Raw genomic sequence first — 21012 nt, 5'->3', positions numbered from 1 at the left:
GTGCTATCCTCTGTTGCTCTCCTAGGCCATTAGCAGAGAGCTGGATGGGAAGTGGAGTTGCTAGGACTAGAACTGATACCCAATATGGGATGCCGCTGCCATGGGCAGAGAGGATTAGCATGCTACACCACCATGCCAGTCATAAGCTCTTCTAGTTTTAATCCAGCTTCTGCTTAAAGTGCACCTTGGCAGGCAGCAGGTAATGGCTCATGGAGCTATGTACCAACCACACAATTGGGAGACCCGATTTGTGCTTCTGGCCCCCACCACCAGTCCTAGCCCAGCCACGGCTAGTACGCATGTACAGGGAATGAACAGTGCGTGCAAGTGCTCTATTTATCTCTCTTGCTGTGTTTTTAAAATAAAACATTAGCTGATTGCTGATTTCTTTGAGTCTCAGGTTAAGAGAAAATTACCTTGCTTAACACATGGGCTTTCAAGATGTATTGTAAATTACAGAATCCACTCATCATTGCCCTCCTTGTCTTGGCTGCTAGGAAACTCAGAACTTCTAGGATAATGTTCTGTTGACCATGATACTTTGTTTTTATCTTTCACTGCAGATCAACAGATTTAGGTCTTCCTGCATAGTATTGTTTCACAACAAGCTGCTCTGTAATGGTTGAGGTTTAACTAGTGTTTATTCACTGTCATCAAACCCAAAATTGCAGAGGGAAAAATAGTAATTGGTTTTCTGCATCTCTGAGGTTGCTGAGGAACCAAAATCAACAGTAATTACAGATTCTGACTGTGCAATCCTCCTGTGTGTGTCTACCTAAAGCATGGAGGTGATATATAAACATCCTCCCAAGGAAATCAGTTTTCCAGAGGGTTCCCAATGTAAATAATTAAAAGGAACTGCAAAAAAACCAAAAAAAACTCAAAACAACACCGAGAGGGGCTAAGCCCATTTTTCATTCTGGGTCAGGAGAGAAAGAGGAGGGAAGCAATGAAATCACCCAACGATGGGTCCGTCACGCTGAGACGTGGCTCTGCTTCACATACCAGGGGTCCAACAAGCTGAAGACACACGCGGGGCAAAGGGCAGGAGCAGGCCACTCAAAGGCAGGAGCCCCGCTGACCACAACAGCCACCCACTGTGCAGGTGGAACTGACCATCCTTGGGCACAGACAGCTCATATGCTCTTCCACCAAGCCATGTGGTATGGCAAGTGAGGCCTCCACCATCTTTCACTGAGGGCCTATTCCTCTCCCAAGCCTGTCCCAAGAGTGACCTTGGATGAACCTCACCCTAGGGAGAATGGTGGCACAGCCCTGACGCCCTGTGGTACTCACATCAAGCTCGGCCGGTGCCACTGAGTGGTGCGGTTGTTGTGGTTGACGTAGTATGTCCGGCCCAAGTTGTCCACTTTCTCTTCCCAGCCAGGGGGCAGCGGCGGGGGAGGCAGTTCCTCCTGATGCTGTGAGGCCGAATCATTGGAGTCGACCACTTCCCACCCATGCTGTGGGAGAAAAGTCATACGGGGATGAGGAGGTCACTTCCCGAGCTGTGCACAGCAGACAGACAGTATGTGCTGGGCATCCACCTGCCTGACTCCACCGCACACAAGCAAGGGCTCTACACATGCTTCATGTGAATAAAGGTCAGGTAAGTGCCCCATCATCTAGTTCTAAACTTCTACCATCTTCTGATTCTCAGACACTTAACTGGTGCCTGCCGATGTAACTCTGGTAAGGAGCCCATCAGCTTGAGATAAATGTTCTGAGGAGGCACCACACCTTTTCCTCTGTGTTAAAGGCCACCTGGGCTGTGCTAAGCCATGGCCGTGAGGCTGTACTTGTCGTCTTCTACCACCTCTACAAAGTGAGGCATAAGGAGAGATGAGCCAGACTGTACAGGTATTTCCAGCCCTCACAGGAGGCCCAGGGCTCCGTGTGTGCCCACGGAGGTGGAGTCGCCACGGCATGGAGCATGACCATGGGAATGAGCAGGTGAATGGGGCCTCCACACAGGCTGCAGGGGACCTGAGTGAAGGTTAACATTTCTGTGATGTACTTCAGGTTCTTTTCTCAAATCCCTTAGTAAAGTCACTGACAAGTGAAGTCACTCATTCTTTACTGCAGTTGTGAAACAAGCAGAGTGTAAGATCACTTCTGGGGTTTGATATACAAGTCTGCAGAGGTGCCTCAGGAACTGTCAATAGTCAAGGCCATCTACCACTCTCTTCACACTGAGATCAGGGCTCACAAACCCAGGACCTTGTGGCTCCGGGTAGGGGAAGGGGACAGGGAATCTGTGCACACCTCCTCAAGACCCACACATCACATTTAAGCCACAGCTACAACCAGGTATGCAAACAAGGCCTGGAGAGGCCTAGTTGGAAGCACATTACAGAACAATGCCAGGATCTGGCTGTCTGGACAGCATCCTCAGGCTGTGGGCCAAGAAGTTGCCGTGGGATGCACAGTACCATGGGGGTACAAGTGCATGAGCCAGAAGCACCAAAATGACATTGCCTCTGGAGAGCTTGCTCCAAAATGGCTTTTCCAGTGCCTGCCATCCCAGGGTAGGGGATGTGCCTGAATAACAGACCTGGAAGATTCTCTACATTTCTGTACCCACACTGTAGCAATCACCAGCACTACAGCGAGTGGACAGAGCTGAGAATGTGACAGCAGTGTGAACTGTGGAAGGCATGTCCACAGGGCAGTGAGGACTGCAATAGAACATGCCTTCCTCACTCGCCAGAGACTTGGGTTCTGCTGGCAAACATGAACTGTGCCTTTCCTATCAAAATAGTCTTGTATGAAAGGTCCTGTGTGGTTGCATTCGAACTTCATCACTACTTAATTTTTTTCAGGGAGAAAGCCTCAAATCAAAAACACCAACAGGACCCTGGTCGGGGAAAGGATAGATGGATGGATGGATGGATGGAGACCACCAGCGCCCATGTACCTCCATGTCGTCCCTGGGCTCGCTGTTCTCCTCATCCTGGCCCCCGTTTTTGGGCATGTAGGCCATTTTCAGCCGCAGGAACCCCTTCACACGGGATTTGTGACTGCAGAGTGAGAAAAAGCTGGTCAGCAGGGAGAAGGAAGCGATGGGGCTCCCTGCCTTGGGTGCGCTCAGAGTTCTGGGGTCTCCCTGTGGGAACCAGCAACCTGAATGCAGGGAGGGCCTCCCATACCCCCACACCTTACCTCCTCGGCCTGAGTAGGAAGTCCTTAAATGTATATGGTCGCTCCATGGTTGGGTCTTCCGTCTGTGGGAAAAAATCAGTGAGTTTAATACTTAAGATCATTTTGTTTTTTACACTCCCCAGCTGGATGGCAGGGCATACATGTTCAGATCTTATTTTAAAGACTTAGGCATTTGCTGAAAGGCAGAGTTCCAGAGACAGAGAGGGAGAGCTCTGTCTGCAAATGGCTGAGCATGAAGCCCATGCAGGCCTCCCCTGTCGGGTGGGTCGGGGTTTAAGTACTCGGGTCATCTGCTGTTGCTTTTCCAGGGGCATTTGCAGGGAGCTGGACTGGAAGTGGAGCAGTCAGAACTTGTAGCAGTGCTCTTATGCATACCAGCACTGCAGGTAATGGCTTTCCCTATGATGCTGTAATGCAGACCCCCATCCTGGCTTCTTAGAATGTGGAGCCGCTGCCTCCAGTGGGTCCTTATCCATGCAAGATCCACTAGAGGTCACTGTCCACATCAGGGTTAGAAGTTAACCCCAATGGAGGACTAACGAGGATTATGGCAGCCAGTGGGGAGGGTCATTCTTAACTATATGTATGGCCTAGGTCTCAGAGAGCAGATTAGCTTTGGAATCAGTGATTGCTGGTGTCCTGTTGTCTCAAAACTGAAGGAACCCCAGCATGCAGTTAGCAGCAGCTCATCTGTGCAGCAGACTTCATTTTTCCCACCAGAGCATCACGTCATCACAAGAACCTGCTCTCCACTCGGAGACAGCCCTGGAAAGCACCATCCATCAGCTTTCTGATACGGCTGGTTCACAAATCTAGGGACGTTAACGAACATTCACTCATAAAAAGTAATCAGTATTCATGTTGCATGTGCAAAGCTGGCTGGCCTAACAAAGCAGAAATTGGAAAAATAAGTGTTCCTAATAATTTTTAAATACGTGACATAATAAGACCGCAAATAACTAGCCTCTTCAAGTAAACACAATTTTAAATATTCTCTTCCATAGCAAGACAGACAAACCATAGTATACAGTTTACTGTTTCAGGTGGGTATAAATGCATTCATTGATGTTACCTGTTCATGGCTTCCAGCTTTTAGAATAAAATGAAAATTCTTTCCTATTGTCACACAAAGTTAAACATGACCTGGCTTTTAGTTATCGTTTGACATCATTATATGAACTACTCTCTGTCCATTCTCCAGCCATTCTGGCTTCGTTTTCCATAGGTGGCAATCATGTGTCACTCTACCACACAGTTCAGGCCTACACCTGGCAGCTGTTTCTGCTGGATGGCTTTCACTCCATTTTTCCCTTGAGTTCTATGATCCCAGGTCACATACTCTGGGCTGTCCAGCTCAAGAGCTACCACCAACCCTTCCAGCCCTGCCAATCACCTGCATCCTGCTTTACCTTCTCCTCATCCTGTTCAATTACTTACTGATGAGGCTATCATCCTTTGCCTTCTGGAATGTAAGCCCACAGGATCACAGATTGTAATCTGCGTTGATGGCGCCAAGAACCAGTCCTCATAGGTGGCGGATTAATGAACGTGATTTACTGTAAAACTCAAGACCCTGCAGATTCTCCATTACTGAAGTCATTTATACTTGCCAGACTATTCTTGTTATGCCAACAAAGCAGACAGACATTTGGGAATTATTTTCTATTAAAAAACGAATCACAATGGAAACTTCGTTCATGAAGCATACCACTTCTATCATGCCTTCCTTATTGCTTGTATTCAATCAACAAATGATTTTAGTAAAAGCAACATCACACAGAACCTGCCCTGAGTGTCACAGATATGTGGGAGAGGCCATCACAGCAAGGGGCTGCTGGAACCTGACGTGTAGAGGTCACAGGCATAGCATGCGGTCAAAGGAAGACACGGCTTCTGACCTGAATGTGTGGCCCAGCACAAGGTGAATGCAAGGTCCCGACAGGTGGAGAAATGCAGGCAAGGATGACAGTTCAAGCACAGAAAAAGCATAAACAGAATCTTCAGGGTCCTCAGGAGTAGCAGAGACCATGGGGTGGTGCAAGACATACCGCTCATGCCCATCATCAGCGAAACCCACACTGGCATGCTCTTGTGACTCCTACCAGTCCAGGGGCAGGCAATTAAAAGCAGGGCATTCCAAGCTGGTCCTGCACAGCAACCTAGCCCGAGCAAGGCAAAGACCTTGGAGACCAAACAAGAAGATTCTTTCTGGCTTTTAGCGCAGCTTTCAACATGTTCATGTTCCCTAGGTGGAGGCTCCCTAGAAAGCATGGAGAGTACCTGTTCCTGGTGGGATGTCATCCCAAGCAAACTGCTGGCCAAAATGTCCCAGGGATGATCATTCCAAAAAAAAATCTTCAGATACCCAGCACTCTCATCTCAGAGAACAGCTACTTTTGGTGGGAGTGCAGTCACTAGGACACAGACTGAAAGCAATGACATTGCAAGCACACAGAAAGAGAGGGCCTCTCAGAGCTGCAGACTCAAAACCCAGATGAAGCTACCAAAAGCACCAGAGCCATGGGTGCACTGTCCCCCTTATTCCGGATTGCACTGGCCACCCATGGATGCTGGGGGTGCATGGGTTAGTCCATCACCACTTCTGACCTGCTCACCCAGTCACCTCCTCTGACCTGCTGGTCTAGTCACCTCCTCTATGGGCTCCAATCTCCATGCCTGAAAAACACCTGGAGTGGAGAAATGTTTCCAATGTCCTTCCATGCTCCAGGAAACTGAATTCTGCACATGAGGAACTATGACTCTGCCTCCATCTATCAACACAGGGATGCTGACCACTTGCAATTAACTTCAAGTATACTCAGGGCATCCAGCACCATCATACTGAAAATGCCTCACCTCCAGGAAACTAAAATTTAAAATTTAGTCATAACTGTCTTCGACTAGAACTGTGGAAGACACCAGCATTGTTAACATCACTCTCTCTGCTGCAGGGTTCTGGCTTTGCATGCAGAGAGCTTGTAGCTGGGCAGGGAGGAGCACTGGGGCAGGGGAGACCCAATCAATCAAGGGAGAGGTGAGAATAAGGTGAGAGGTTTTATAGGCAAACACCTGCCAGGAACTGCATTTGGTTTAGACAAGACTTAAGCTACTTTATCCTTAAACGATTAGTAGACACACATCACCAAATATAGCATGGACTTATAGGTAATTATGCACTAACAAACATGTACATAATTTCAAAAAGGAAAAATAAAGCGAAACTCAGTATAGTTGCAGCTGTGGCTATTCTTTGTGACCCAACAGAAAGAGAAGCAGAGGGACAAACCAAAGTGGACAGTCAGCTTGCTGCCTTGCGGGCTGGCACAGGTTCTGCCCCTACACCGCTGCGGACTCACTTAGCCACTCTGTGGCAGAGCTGGATGGAAACCTGGTTATCATCTGCACAGAGGCAGACACCTCCTTTTACAAGGAGAACAACGGAAAGGAAGACTAACTTGATCAAGGTTACCCAGCAACTCTTCCATACAGATGTCAACAATTCCCAAGAAAGGGACTCCTTTCTTTTAAAGCTTAATCTTTGAAGACTATCACTTCTTTCTTTTCTTTTTCTTTAATGGAAAACATTTTAATCTTTAAAATTTCTGAGCATCTTTTTTAGAAAAATTAATTTCTTAAAAATTGTATTGGAGATACAGAGAGAGTTCTCAACCATGTTTCTCTCTCCAGTGCCTGTTACGCCTGGGTGGCTGAAGGTAGGAACCCAGAAGCCCACTTGGGTCTCCCACATGGATGGTCCAGAGCCAACTCTACTTGACCCATCACTGCTCCCTTCCAGGGTCTGCATGCGCAGGAAGCAGGAGCCCGGGCACTGTGACTCAGGCATCTCAATGGCTAAGCTGGAAACTTGCCCCACGGAGATTTCTTAGGGCGAGAACTATATTTTCTTCATTTTCTGTCCTGTCCAGGACCCGCTGTGCTTCTTCCTGGATCTTTCCTCCCTCAATTCACTCCTCATTTGAAAAGTAAAACAGAAATTAAACCGGGGAGGTTAGCAGCAACTTGGGAAGAGGTGTGAAGGAACAGAGGCCCCGAGCATCCTAGGACTCCTCGGGTCTGATTTCTCATCCTTTTTGTCTCCCCAGATAAAAGCAGACGAGAGTCCTAGGGTGATGCTTTGTATTTGGAAGCATCAGCCTAGTACTGCATGCTGAGGAGTCCCCGATCGCAGCAAGGGGGAGGAGTCCATGTCTTCCTCCTTATCGCCTTCCCTATTGCCTGTGTTGGATACAGAGCACCAGCTCAGCTGACCACTGTGGCCTGTTACTGAGGAGTGAACTCTGTATTAAGCAGAACACCAGCTTCTTAGAACCTGCTCTGCCCAGTCTCTCTGTGCCCAGGGCCTCTTCCTTCAGCTTGCTGCCCTGGCAGAGGACCAATGTGAACTTAACACAATGACCCAGAAGAGCACTTGATGAATCCAGGTGTCCAGCACTTGGCAGTAGGCTGTGGAGAGCAGGTGGCCCAGACCGGCAAGGCCACAGCACTTGTAATACTGCATGCCTATGTAGAGGTCAGCAGCTTGCAGAACCTGCCATTTAAGGTGGCCTCCACAGCTTTTCTGGTCAGAGAGCTTATGGCTACCAATGGGATAATCGAGGAGAGCTAAGTCTGAGTAGCTGAGAGCTGAGTTTTACATGCAGAAATGAGTGTCTGTCCACTGTCAGGGCAACAACAGGCCTCTCTGGGACTTTAACAGAGAAAGGTTATTGAACAAACATTAATTACAAAGGCCCTAAGATTTCTTTTTTAAATACACACATGCAGAGCACACAACAGAATATTATTAAAACTAGTTTCCTAGCACCCATGAGAGCTGACACTAGTTCCAAGGTCCCAGCTCTTGTCCATCAAGTTCCTGATTTAGATATGAGCTTCATTCAGTGTGGGCAATTCCTGAAAACCAGAACAGAAGTAGAGATTTTTTTCCTCTTCCTGTAACACTAGCACCCTATACAGGCAATGGTTCATGTCCTGGTTGCTCTACTTCTTACCCAGATCCCGGCCCACGGCCTGGGAAATCAGTGGAAGATGGTTTGAGGCCTAGAGCCCCTCTCCAGCATGGAAGAACCAGACTAAGCTCCTGGATGCTGCTCCAGCTGTTACAGCCATCTTGGGGAGTGATTCAGTGTTAGAAAATCTCTCTGCCTCTCCTCTCTCAGTTAAAATAGTGCAAATAAAAATAAATACATCCTTAAAAAATTAAAGCTTCATAACATCTTGCATAACAAGATAATGCCTGGCTCCTTGTTTATGTCACCAGTGAGAAAAAAAAACAATTATTTTGGGACCCGATGTGATAGACTAGTGGCTAAAGTTCTCACTTTGTATCAGCCAGGATCTCATCAGGGCACCGGCTCATATCCTCAATGCTCTACTTCCCTTCTAGCTCCCTGCTTGTGACCCGGGAAAGCAGTGGAGGATGGTCCAAAGCCTTGGGACCCTGCAGCCACTTGGGGAGACCCAGAAGAAACTCCTGGCTGCCGGCTTTGGATCAGAGCTCAGCTCCAGCTGTTATGGCCACTTGGGGAGTAAACTAGCAGAGGGAAGATCTTTCTATTTCTCTCTCTCTGTAAATCTGACTCTCCAATACAAATTAAAAAAAATCTTTAAAAAGGCAATATTTTGGTAATACAAGATACAAAACTAAAGTATAGTGACAAAGATTATATCTGTATTTCTGTGATTTCAAATTTCAGATAAATTTTCTATTATAGCAACATGATTTTTGTAGTTTAATATTTATACCTTTTAAAGATTTATTTATTTATTTGAAAGAGAGACAGATAAGAGACAGGATAGAGAATGTCTTCCACCCATTGGTTCGCTCTGCAAATGCTACAATGGCTGAGCCTGGTTTGGGCCATGCCTGGGGCACCCGTATCTCCCACATGGCTGACAGAGACCAAAGTACTTGGGACCTCTCCTGCTGTCCACTCAGGTGTACCACCAGGAAGATGGGCCAGAAGCAGAGCAGCCATGACTCAAAATAGCACTCTGATATGGGATGCTAGCATTGCAGGTGGCAGCACCAATTCCACATTCTTTGTATAATGAATATATGGAATTATAAAGAAGCAACCCCAGGTAAATGATAAATCAGCAGGTGACCATGATGGAGTGGGAGCCCTCTCAACCATGATTCCCTGTATTGCCCAAAATTTATTATGCAAGGAAAAGGGAACTGAGACTCAAACATCTCTGACCTAAGAAAGGGACACTGGCTCGGTTCTTAGATCACATGCGGCATCCTAAATTTAAATCACAATTCATGGAAACAGAATAAAATGGCAAGTCCAGCTTCTCAGACACACAAGTCATGTTTCAAATGTGTCACTGTGACATGTGGCTACTGCACTAAGGGGCATGTGCTGTACAAGGCAGGAAGCTGCTTCCCTGGCTCAACCACAAAGATTAGAATCCCGCTCCTTGATAAAGGTTTGTTGAAGGCATGGTCTCATATCAGCTAAGGCGCCTGGTGTGCTGGGAACTGCCACAGATCTAATCAGATTCCTTCAGCTTTGCCAGGGCCAGGCACGGCTTGTAAGGGGAGCTTCACCATTGTCCTCCCTCAAGGCTCTGACTGCTGGGGTACCATCTGATCAAAGCTGAGGGTTCTGACATAAAATGATTCCACAGGCCATGCACAATCCACCTGGAGAATGGTCCTATGTCTGTCAAGAAAAGAGATTCCACAAAACACAGATGAAGGCTAACACTCCTGTGATATACACTTGCGTGTGCTCATTCAAGTCAGATTGGCCCAGCGATTTCCCACAAGAATCCTGCACACGGGAGCAGATGGTCACACACAACGGCAGCTCAACTACTACTTGTCACATCGTGCAGAAGCTGCTCTGTAGGTCCTATCACCACATGGAGAATAAAGGATGTAGTTTTAGTCTTCTCTTTTGCTTCCTCCGTGGTTTCTAGGGGAAAAGTTAATTATAGGGGGCTTTCATTGTGAAATAATGGATAAAGCTGTTGCCTGTGACACCAGCACCCTGCTTGGTCATCAGTTTGTGTTCCAGCTGCCACACTTCCCATCCAACTTCCCACTAACGGCCTAAGGAAAGCAGCCATGGATGATCCGTGTGTTTGGGCTCCTGGCATCCACATGGGGCACCCAGATGAAGCTTCTGGCTTCTGGCTTCAACGTGGCCCTGTATGTGGCCATCTGGGGAGTAAACCAGGGAACAGAAGATGTTTTTCTTTGTCCCCTCTCTCACTGTGACTCTTCAATACACACAAATCAATCTAAGGGAAAAAAGTAGGTTTTAAGCATGGGACTAGGGCACTCCAATGTAAGCTAATCACTGGGCATCTGCAGGACAAGAAGGAGCTGCTACTCAGCTGAGTCAGCTCACGGTGAAGGGCTCAGCCCTCTAGCATTCAGTGTCACCCTCTTGAACCTGCTGCTCTCTAGCTCAGACACAAGCCGCAGCACCCCAATCTTCACTGTAAGTTCACTGGTGCCAGCTCCAAAGCTGAACTACTGCTAGTACTGACTTGATCTCTGAAGAAGGGAGAATTCTTCCATTCTCTGAAAGTCCTGTCCAACCTTTCCCATCAGTGTCCCCTCCATCATTCAAACCAGTAAGGGCTTCTTGGAGCAAACTGTTGCAAAATTTCACCTCTTGCCCCTCACTTCTCTATATCAGAGACTCCCCTTGGCCAAGAAGTGGTGTTTATATTAGGGAAAGGCAGGTTTGGGGCCATGCTTGCAGGACAGGCCAGCCAAGTGACCATGTCTGAATGAAAGAGAAGATGACAGCTATAGCCTGATTGTGTGATCAGAATGCACACTGAAGACGAAGGATCCATGGCATCTTCCCTGGCCCCAGCAGAGGCATCTGGTTCGTCTCCAGCTGATCTGAGAACGACACTTCTGATGGCTAGACTGTTAATCACAGAGAAGCCCCACACAGGTACCCTCCGGAGGTAATATGGGGCTTTAAGGTTTCATCCACAAACAAACAAGAATGTCTTAACCTCCCACCCCTTGGAAGGTGAAGTATTTGAGAACATCCTTAACAACCCCCCCGGGTAAGCGAGAACAAAGTGTCTGATGTCACTTTCCTTAATGACGTATCTTCAAACAGGGATGGAAAGAGATCCAACCCAGCAACTGCAACCAGCAGCTGACTGGGGCGATGGACTGTACTGGGCCCTGTGCTTGCTAGCACATACAAGAATCTGGTCTGGGAACACCTCAGACAAAGTTTCTTGGGGTTCCCCCCAATCGAGCTTTCAGACTCAGAATGCTAAACATCAAACGACAGAGGACAGAACAAGTCAATCAACCACCTCAGCTATATGTTGGCAATGAAAATACTGGGCGAACGGAGATGCTATGATGGACTATGTTGATCAGTGGAATCTCCAACATCTGCATCGTGCTTGGAGTGGAGAGAGTGGCAGTAATTCAAAACTGTTGAATTATCAGAACCACTTGAGCAAGACCCTCGGAGCAGACCCCACACCTGGGACCTGGGGTGGGTGGGAGACTGGGTGGGGCTTCTCCCTTAAAATCTCCTTTTACATCAGATATATTAAGGAAATAATACAGAACTAATTGTCTTACCCTCCCAAAACCAAACAAAGAAAAAAAAACCCCAAAAAACACATCTTCAAGACTTCCTTGCTGAGATGTATTCTTTCTTAGCAGGTAGCACAGGATAGCAGCCACAGTCTCAGAGCCATGGGCACTCATACCAGGTGGCTCAAATCACTTTATGGACTATTTATGCTTCTTGCATTTTATAAAACATTTATAAAACATTTTATAAAAACCAAAAGCTCTCACATGGCAGACACATCTGACTTCATTCTTGCAATTGTCACCTTCATCCCGCCCAGGAAAAGAAGGCCAGGAGATGGTGGAACCATTTAGAAGATTAAAGCTGTACTTGGCTGTGATGTTCCATGCTCAGGGCTTTCCATCTTGCCCTCACCTTCTACCCACACTGCCTTATGTCGTGGTGACACTCCTAGCCCCAGTGACCAGTCAGCAGCCAGTGGTTTTGCTTAGCTCCCAGGAGCAGGAGAAATGGCAGTATTCCCACACATTTGTTGCCTGAAACCAGGCTGGTGCATCTAGCGGACAAGTTTCCTTGGAACAGCCATGCCTTTTCTGTCTCCATTAGGACTGAGAAAGCTAGAAACAAAAATCTGGGGAGTGACAGTTCACGATGAGCTATCTAAGCATGCGCACTTGAGGGCAGAGAACATCTGCTTAGACGACAGGTTGGGTCTGGATGCACAGATCACAAGTGACAGGAAGTGAGGCGTGACAACAGATGGACGCTTTCCAAGGTAAGGCATGGCAGAGAAGAGCAGGGTCGGTGACCGTGACAAAATGCTCAGATGATTCAGACGGTCAGATGGAAGTCATCCACCAACCCGTGAGAGAACTTCCCAGAGAACAGAACTCTTCATTTCAGCCTCTCTACTGTGCTGATGAAGAACCACTTGGCAGGTACACCTACTGTTTACTCAGGTACCACACCCACAGCAGGCCACCCAGCACACCCTTGTCCTTACCGGAAGGTGACTCAGAGGCACGTCCACCTGGCCCAGGAAGTCGTCTCGGGTCTGTTAAGAAGAGAACAAAGAGTTAATGTTGCCACTACTCTTTAAGGGCCAGCATCTCTCAAGAATACTGCATTCCAGAGAAAGACTATGGTCCATGATCTGATACTGGATACAGCAGGGGGCCAAGGTGAAGGGCAGGGTTCATACATTGGTCCTCAGTGTTTAAGACCCTGGCTGGTGTCCACTCCCAAATAGAAGGACAGGGAATCATCTGCTAGAGTTGGGAGTTTGTGTCCAGCCAGCAGGGATACACACAGAGCCACTGAGGGGTGCTAGCTGAGCTAGGCCCACTTTAAAGAATAGAGAGGACAGACATGTTGGAAGCATTTTACAAGTACTTGTTGATCAAGTGCTGTAGCTCCAGAGGTCCCTGAGGGCTGTGAATCTAAGGAGGTTTATTGATATATCTTATAAGCAGCACATGTTAAACAAAGCCTTTTCACTCCAATGGACACATTGCTACAGAACCCTCATTCTGGGATACTCTGTGTCTCTCCTTGCCTCCATCACACAGCCACATCTTCTTGGCTTTAAAAGGATTCACATGAAAGTTACTGGGAGACATACACATAAGTCGCGTCTTAATATTCAGCGAGTTGCCTTGGAAGCCATAGCTCAGAACAATGACCTGGACCACAGGATGTCCCATAGGCCACTCTTACAAATGTCCTGTCTACACAATACTTGTGGTACAATTAAAGAAAAAGTATTCATATAAAAGGAACAGATTTCATCTATTTCAAATACATAGTTTTAAGCACACGATGGTATTTTCTACTCCAGCTCCCCTCCCTCTTACTTTCTTTTAATTTTTTACAATGATATACTTATTTTCCCCAATGGTATATTTTCAATTTGCTTTATAATCATAAGTTTAACTTTTCAGTAAATAAAGAATTCAGTAAGTAGTTAGTAGAAAAATCATTGCTCTTCAAATGTATAGACAGGCTATAAAATCAAATTTCAAGTCATTCTGATTCAAGCCTTGGGACAACTAAACTTCAGTCACAGTCATTTAGATATGGCATCAACCAAGATGTCCATCAGTTGGCAACTGGATAGAGAAATCATGTGTATACATGATGAACTACTACTCAGCTGTAAGGAAGAACGAAATCTGTCTTTTGCAACAAAATGGATGCAGCTGGAAGCCATTATACATAGTGAAATAAGTCAGTCCCCAAAAGACAAACATCATATGTTCCCCCTGATTTGTGGTAACTAAAATAAAATATAATAATAAAATATAATAAAATTTAAAAAATAAAATAAGGAGTGCAAAAAATGGCTTCAGCCACTCTCATGTAAGACACATAGCTGTTTCCATTATCAAATGCCTAGGAGCTGGAAAGCTCTCTGGGTGTGACCAGATGTGTCTCATGGTTAGCTCATGGGAAAGCCAAGAAACCAAATGCAGACCTCTTTATTCACTCAGAATCCAGGCCTATGCTCAAAGCAATAGTTTCCTAATTTAGAAAAACAACTATAAACATAGCTATGTACAGAAAACCAGCTGCTAAATCAAAACAAGATTGACCAACATGGTTTGTTTCAGGTTGAGCAAGTCCCATTTAGGTAACCACTGGGTTACCTAGAGGGTCACCTGTTCCCTCTACACAGCACATGAAAAGATTAATGACAAGCTAGTCACCACTGGTAGGGACTGTGTCAGCCATGAAACCAGGCCTACCCATCCAATCAGCATGTCAGTTCTTTTACCTACTCACCTATTTCTGCTGCCACCCAACCTGGAGATCCCTTTCCTAGCATGATGAGGCTATCACAGGCAGGTGCGTGTGTCCCTTTGAGCAGCTCCCTCGCCTGACTCAGAGCCACACCACTCCCCAGGACGCACATCTGTGACAGTCACGTAAAGAGACAATTGGGAGCTTGCATCTTCTCCCGCTAGGGGATTCTGTGGGTGTCAAGCAGCTGTGTCATCCCTCCAAACTGGAATTTTGTTGAATACTGACCCTCAATCATGCACAGCCCCACACTTCTCCTCCTCTTCTTCTGTGAGAAAAAGGGGCACAGGAGCCCACCATGAAGATGAGACAATCTTACTCAAAGCTGTTTCATAACCTGAGCTCTTTGCAAGGTTGCTCATGAATCACTAACCTACGCTCATGTTACCAACAACCTACAAAACACCCATGTGCCTGTGCTGAGTCACTAGGGAGATGCTAGCATTCAAAGTCTAAAGGGGCCACACTGGCTCAGACCCCAATATATAGATGCCCAACACCACAGGGGGAGGTCTCCTTTCCACAGTGCTTGTCTGGGCCAGGCAGTGCTAGGGTTGTAGCAACTTTAGCTGAACAGGCACAGTTATGCTGCTACTTTCACAGACGGACAACTCAGGCCTCGTGTGACCTATGTGAGGTTGCTAGCTGGCCAGTGTGGTGCAAGGCCTGCTCTTGATGTGCTTTATCTTCGGCAGGGGCAGGGAGGGTGGCTGGGGCCGACTCCAGGCTTCCCTTGGGCTCTCACTGGTGGGGTTGCTGGCAGTGCAGTCAGGCCGGCAGACTTAGAGGGCAAATCTGTCACCTTCAATCTTACCTTCCGCCTCAATTGCAGCTCTCTCAAATAAAACAGTGCCCTGCATACACTTCATTTGTACTATAACAGGGTTTCTCATCATACACACACACACACACACACACACACACACACACACACACACACACACACACACACATATTAATTACAACAGCCAAAGACAAAAAGCAATTTCACCAACTGAGAGAACAGAGGATTTTACTGGTTCATATCAAGATGAAAACAGAAAAAAACCTGATTTCTTAATAATAGCAATCAACTACACAGCAAGTGGTCCAAACAACCTAGCTTACCCTATGTCTCACTCACCTACGGAAGGTGAAGCTGGCTAAGTGATCTAGGTTGCAAACATCCCAGCTCTCCTGGCTTGCCCTGTTCCCTGAACCCCTTGTCTCCTGGTTGAGGGATGTCATCCGGTGACAGTCAGGATAGTACCTGCCAAGAGCCCTAGGGAGATGATGCCACCATAACATCCATAGGTCGACACCACCCTGGTGTGACATCAGGGTTATAAGAATACATTGGTTAAACCAATGTTGAATAATAATCTCTATTGCAAAATAATTCCTAGTAAGCACTGTGTTAACTTAAAAAGCCTGTAAGAATCAAAATAATTTACATTTACACTGTGAATCCTGGCATTTCTTATGGCTATTTTAAGTGATTAAATGCTGACAGTTTGACCTCCATCACCTGCCACATTGTTTTGCAGGCTGAGAATGTGCAGGGTTAGTAACAACATAAATGTTCCCTTCTGATGAGCCATCAGATACTTTTCTAACAAAATGACAAAACACTCACCAGCCCCTAACACATTGTGTATTGGATGAAACAAAAATCCTTATTCTATTATTGGAAAAGCGAAATGAACACACAGATCAAACCCAGACTCCCTTAAAGCTCACTTGCCAGACGCTATTCAACTACCACTCTTGTCTCTCTTTAAAAATAACAATAAAAAAATGGGGACAAGTGCGCACTGTGTTCATGAGCACCATGTTCATGCAGCAGTAAGCTGCTACCACATGCCGATGCCACCGGGACCTGAAGCTCAGAGACCACTGCAGCAGCACCAGTGTACCCCTTTTTGCTCCTGGGCTCTCTTCCAGCTCCCTATGTGCCCAGGGTCAGGATATGAGGCTCAGCTACTCCTTCCAGAACATATTCATGCCTCAAACCATACATGCCTGTTGAAAAAAACCAGATTACCCCAATCATTATCATTATTCTTTTAAATCTGAAAGGCAAAGAGACCTTTTCCATCCACTGGCTCAGTCCCCAAATATGCACAACAGCTGCAGCTGGATCAGGCCTACTCCAGGAGCCTTGAGTGAGCACGTTATGAATTGGGAACTTCCAAGACAATTACCTTTTAGGATTTTTAATGTAAGGGAAGCATACAGTGGAAGCTGGAGTAAGAAGTTACGCAAAGGAGAGAGTGTGATTAGATGTTGTGTATCACAAGTCAAGGTCAACATCACCACTCTCCCTAACCCAGGGCCAGAAGAACCAGCTCACTTATCCCAGCAAACTACACAGCACGACTTCTGCACATGCTCTTTCTCTTCTTGCACCAGGACACAGTACACATGTGGGGTAGGGTGAGGGTCACTTATATTTTTAGGCTGATTTTGGAAGCATGCATTCTGAAGTACTTCAATAACAGATGACATGCTCAACTTCAAATGTAGCGTTTAAATCAAATGCTAAAAATACAGCAACTCCACTAACAGTTTACTGTCAAGGCATTCACCTGCAAGGCAGGATGAATTCAGCCCTGACTCTGTTCTGTTCCTCTGGAAAGCAAGATGCCAGTTTTGTCATCACAGACAAAAGAAAGGAAGACTATTCCTGCTTCTCCTTCCACGTGTCAGGCACCTCAGCCTCCACATTGAAGAAACGGAGAGGGGCTTGGCCTTCGCCCACACCATGTGTTGCATAACACAGTGGTTCACTTCCTGGGGTGTCTCTGATGACTTTCAAGGCAAATGGCTTCAAAATATGTCACTGAAATCAACTTAATCAAGTAACAGTCACATGGCATTCCATTAAAGATAAAGAAACAGGTGCAACGATGAACGCTCTACAAATCCACGTTCTCTTAACCAAAATTCAACTCACATGCATCCGAACACCACCCCTCCCCCCAAAGAAAAAGCATTCAGGCACTCTTTTATTTTAAAAATATGTGTATATTACATGTATGGTGTCTCATACTACCAGATCCCTGATGTTCGGGTTTTAGAGGTTTGGAATGGACTCTAGCATTCACCAAATCAGTGCAAGGTGTGTCTGACATTGGGTGCTTATTTACAGCAATAAGCAAGGGTTCCATTCCCCCACCACCACAGCAGGTGCAGGACTTTTCCAGGTCTCAGCACAATCATACAAGGAAGGAAGGTAGAACTCAAAAGTGCTGGCTGTCTCTGTGGTTAGAAAGGTTTTTCTGTTTGTTTTTAAGGGTTGCTTTTTCAAAAGCAGAAGGCATAGAGAGGCATAGAGAGCAACGCATCGCTATGCTAGGGAGAACTGAGCAGCCCAGACCTGTGCATACTGTGCTGGGAACAGAACCCCTCCAGGATGAGCTCTCAAAGGGGGTTCCAGCTGGGACTCCAGGAGCGGGGTTGCCTCTGGGTGGATGGAGGCAGGCGGCTCAGGTGCTTTCCAGTCCTCTCTCTCACTACACAAAAAAGCCTAATGCAGACATGGAATCCACAGACTCATGGGAATGACATTCTCTGGAGAAACAAATGATATCAAGAATTTAGAATCCAGTAAACTTGAGGGGTGTGGAAGCTAGGCAAGAACTCAGCATGGGACACACACACCATGAGCAGAACCACTGGGCTGAGCACCTTCAGCCGTGGACAGATCCTTTTTCTCATGGCACATCTGGCCTGAGGACCCCTATCTGCTCCACAGCAGTCAGGGAGGGGCGCAGCTCTGGGGCAGGACAGCTGGCGGGAAGTGGCTAAATCTACTACAGACCAAAGTCAGGGACAGCTTTACAACTTTAAGCCAGTTGTGAAGTGAGCAGGTCTGTCGGGTGGATGGTTGGGCAGGGAGCAACCAGATGGTCAGCTGCAAACTGCCGCAGGCAGTGGGCACAAGGCCAGCATTACCCAGAAGGCTGGGTGGCAGTAGGGCTAGGTCTCCAGGCCCTATGTGCCCTGTTTTCAGGTCGGGCAAGAGAAGCTGTGTGAGGATGTCACATGGGGAGGGCCCTGTGCAGGGGGCAGGGGGCTGTGCGCAGGGAGGAGGTTCAGCTCTCAGCCAACACACAATAACCCTTAGGCAGGATTGTGACTGTCCTGGTGTCTCCTTGCAAAAGGGATGCTATATCTGCTGAATAAATGTGAAAAACTTAACATCACCTACTTACACATTCACATCTGTCCTGGAAAGCAAACTGCCCGAAGACTGAACTTTAAAGTTAATTTAAAAGGAAAATGTGCCATTGAGTTCATGTTAGGACCTAACATTGTTTAATTTTGCACTTCTGGTTTGATGGCACCATTTGTTCCCATTTCTTAGGATTTCAGGATAATTTTATCAAGGTAAGTGTCTCATCTCTTCTCTGCAAGTTTTACAATCAAATTTCCTGCAAGCAATTTGAATAATGGGTTAAGTGTATAAAAGTGGGGGGAGAGAATTTGAGCTCCTGTACTCTCTCTCTGCATTTAGGTATCAAATAATTAATCTTAACAGTGTGAAAAAATTCACTAGAGACAAGCTGAGCAACTAAATGAACGGCAAGGAGCGGTGTGCATGATGAGAAAGGCAGTCTCAGGACATCGCAGCTTCAGCGCCACACTCGTACCCGGCTCCACTCCCACTCAGCTGTGGGGTACCTGCTCTCTGCGATGCAGTTCCGGGCCTTGTAAACTGGCATGTTCAGAGCCCCACAGGCCAGCAGCCATGGACTCTGGGGTAACGTACAAATGGCATGGTTCTGCTCCTGGATCTCCAAGAGACACTGTACTTTACTGAACAGTCCCTAAGGACTCTGAACGCAGGTCACACTCGTTTACACAGGCGGCAGGCACCAGTGCCGTGGCCTCCAGGCATGAGCCAGCGAGTGCCTCCGTGGTCTCCTGTGAGCACTGTGTGTACTTTGCTGACCTCACATCAGCTCCACTAGTCCTATGGGGAGAAGCTTAGGACCATGGAGCCCACACTTTCCCAGCATTGTGGGGAGCCTGGAACTTCAGGGTACAGGAGGAAGGGAAAGCACTCACAGGTGCCCTGCCCACACTGGACATCTGGGTGTCTGCTACGCTGTGGCCCCAGTTTCACATCCCCTCTTGGTCATACCTGCCACACTGACAAAACCAAGGACCATCATTACCATCTTTTTGTGGTTTTTTTTTTTTTTGAAGATTTATTTTTCTATTGGGAAGGCAGATTTACTGAAAGGAGATACAGAGAAAGACCTTTCATCTGCTGCTTCACTCCCCAAGTGACCACAACAGCTAGAGCTGAGCTGATCCTAAGCCAAGAGTTTCTTCTAGGTGTCCCACATAGGTGAAGGGTCCCAAGGTTTTGAGCCATCATCTACTGTTTTCTCAGGCCACAAGTAGGGAGCCGGAAGGGAAATGGAGCAGCCGGGACACAAACTGGCCCATATGGATTCTGGTATATTTAAAGCGAGCGTTTTAGCCATTAGGCTATCACACTGGGCCCAGGAACACCATGTTAACATCATTTGTCAAGTGAATATTTTCGCATTATGCATATCTTTGCTCATTTCTCCATTAGTTGAAAGATTTGTTTATTTACTTTGACACTCAGAGTTAGGGAGGAACAGGGAGATGCAAAGAGAAAGATCTCCCACCTGTTGGCTCCCTCCCCACATGGTCAAAGCCTAGGCTGAAGCCTTGAGCTTCATCTGCATCTCCCACATGGTGTGCATATTTCGCTTTTCATGAGTCATTGACAAGGAGATGGATTTGAAGTACAGCAGCTGGGACTAGAACTGGCACCCACATGGGATGCTGGTGTTGCAGCCAGCAGCTTTACTTGTTATGCCACAATGCTGGGCTCGTTTATCTTTTAATATAAAAATGATATGAGTAAAACTTGAAAGAGAAAAGAAACAAAAATGCAACTGAAGAGTTTTCATTCTCTTACTACACATCCTTCCTTTCTAAATGGAAGTCATGCACCGCTGAGTCATGAACAGACTCCCTAGGGCACCTGGGCATAGATTTGTGAAGAAATGATGTTCTGGATTCTTCTATATGTCCTCTCCACTGTGTCTGAGCACAGTGTCTGCTTCCGCTCCCTCCACTTTGAGTCACAAGCCCCCTTCTCCAGTTGTCCAAAGCACTCCGTACCCTTTCTGAGTGTTACTGATGTTACCAATTTTGCTGGATATAAAAGCCTCTGCAGGACAAACTATAGGGATGGTTTGAAAACATCACGCCCCAAGGCTGGCCCTGAGGCATCTTCAGTACCCACTGACACCCTATGTCAGAGTGCCAGTCGGAGTCCCAAGTGCACTGTTTCTAATCAAGCTCCCTGCTAATACAGCTTGGAAGGCAGCTGAGGAAGGCCCAAGTGTTTTTTCCCCCTGACATACATGTGGGAGATCTGCATGGAATTCTAGGATCAATCCCAGTTCTTACAGCCATTTGGAAAGTGAATCAGCACATGGAAGCCTTCCCTTTCTCTCTGCAA

General features: G+C 46.8%; 1 protein-coding gene across 1 annotated transcript in view; it reads right to left on the bottom strand.

Moving 5' to 3' along the window:
• Nucleotides 1-21012, bottom strand: part of NEDD4L (NEDD4 like E3 ubiquitin protein ligase) — a 271487-nt gene that overhangs the window by 49143 nt on the left and 201332 nt on the right. Inside the window, exons 6-9 of the mRNA XM_040985047.1 lie at nt 12724-12774; nt 3163-3224; nt 2918-3020; nt 1297-1463 (exon numbers count right to left, since the gene is read on the bottom strand). Coding sequence (XP_040840981.1) covers nt 1297-1463; nt 2918-3020; nt 3163-3224; nt 12724-12774 — 383 coding nt within the window. The remainder of the gene's footprint in view (nt 1-1296; nt 1464-2917; nt 3021-3162; nt 3225-12723; nt 12775-21012) is intronic.

The sequence above is a fragment of the Ochotona curzoniae genome, unplaced genomic scaffold, assembly GCF_017591425.1.
Source record: "Ochotona curzoniae isolate NIBS_2020 unplaced genomic scaffold, NIBS_Ocur_1.0 contig_43, whole genome shotgun sequence".
Lineage (NCBI taxonomy): Eukaryota > Metazoa > Chordata > Mammalia > Lagomorpha > Ochotonidae > Ochotona > Ochotona curzoniae.
The sequence above is the reverse complement of the archived record's forward strand: the minus strand, read 5'-3'. Positions and strand labels throughout refer to the sequence as shown.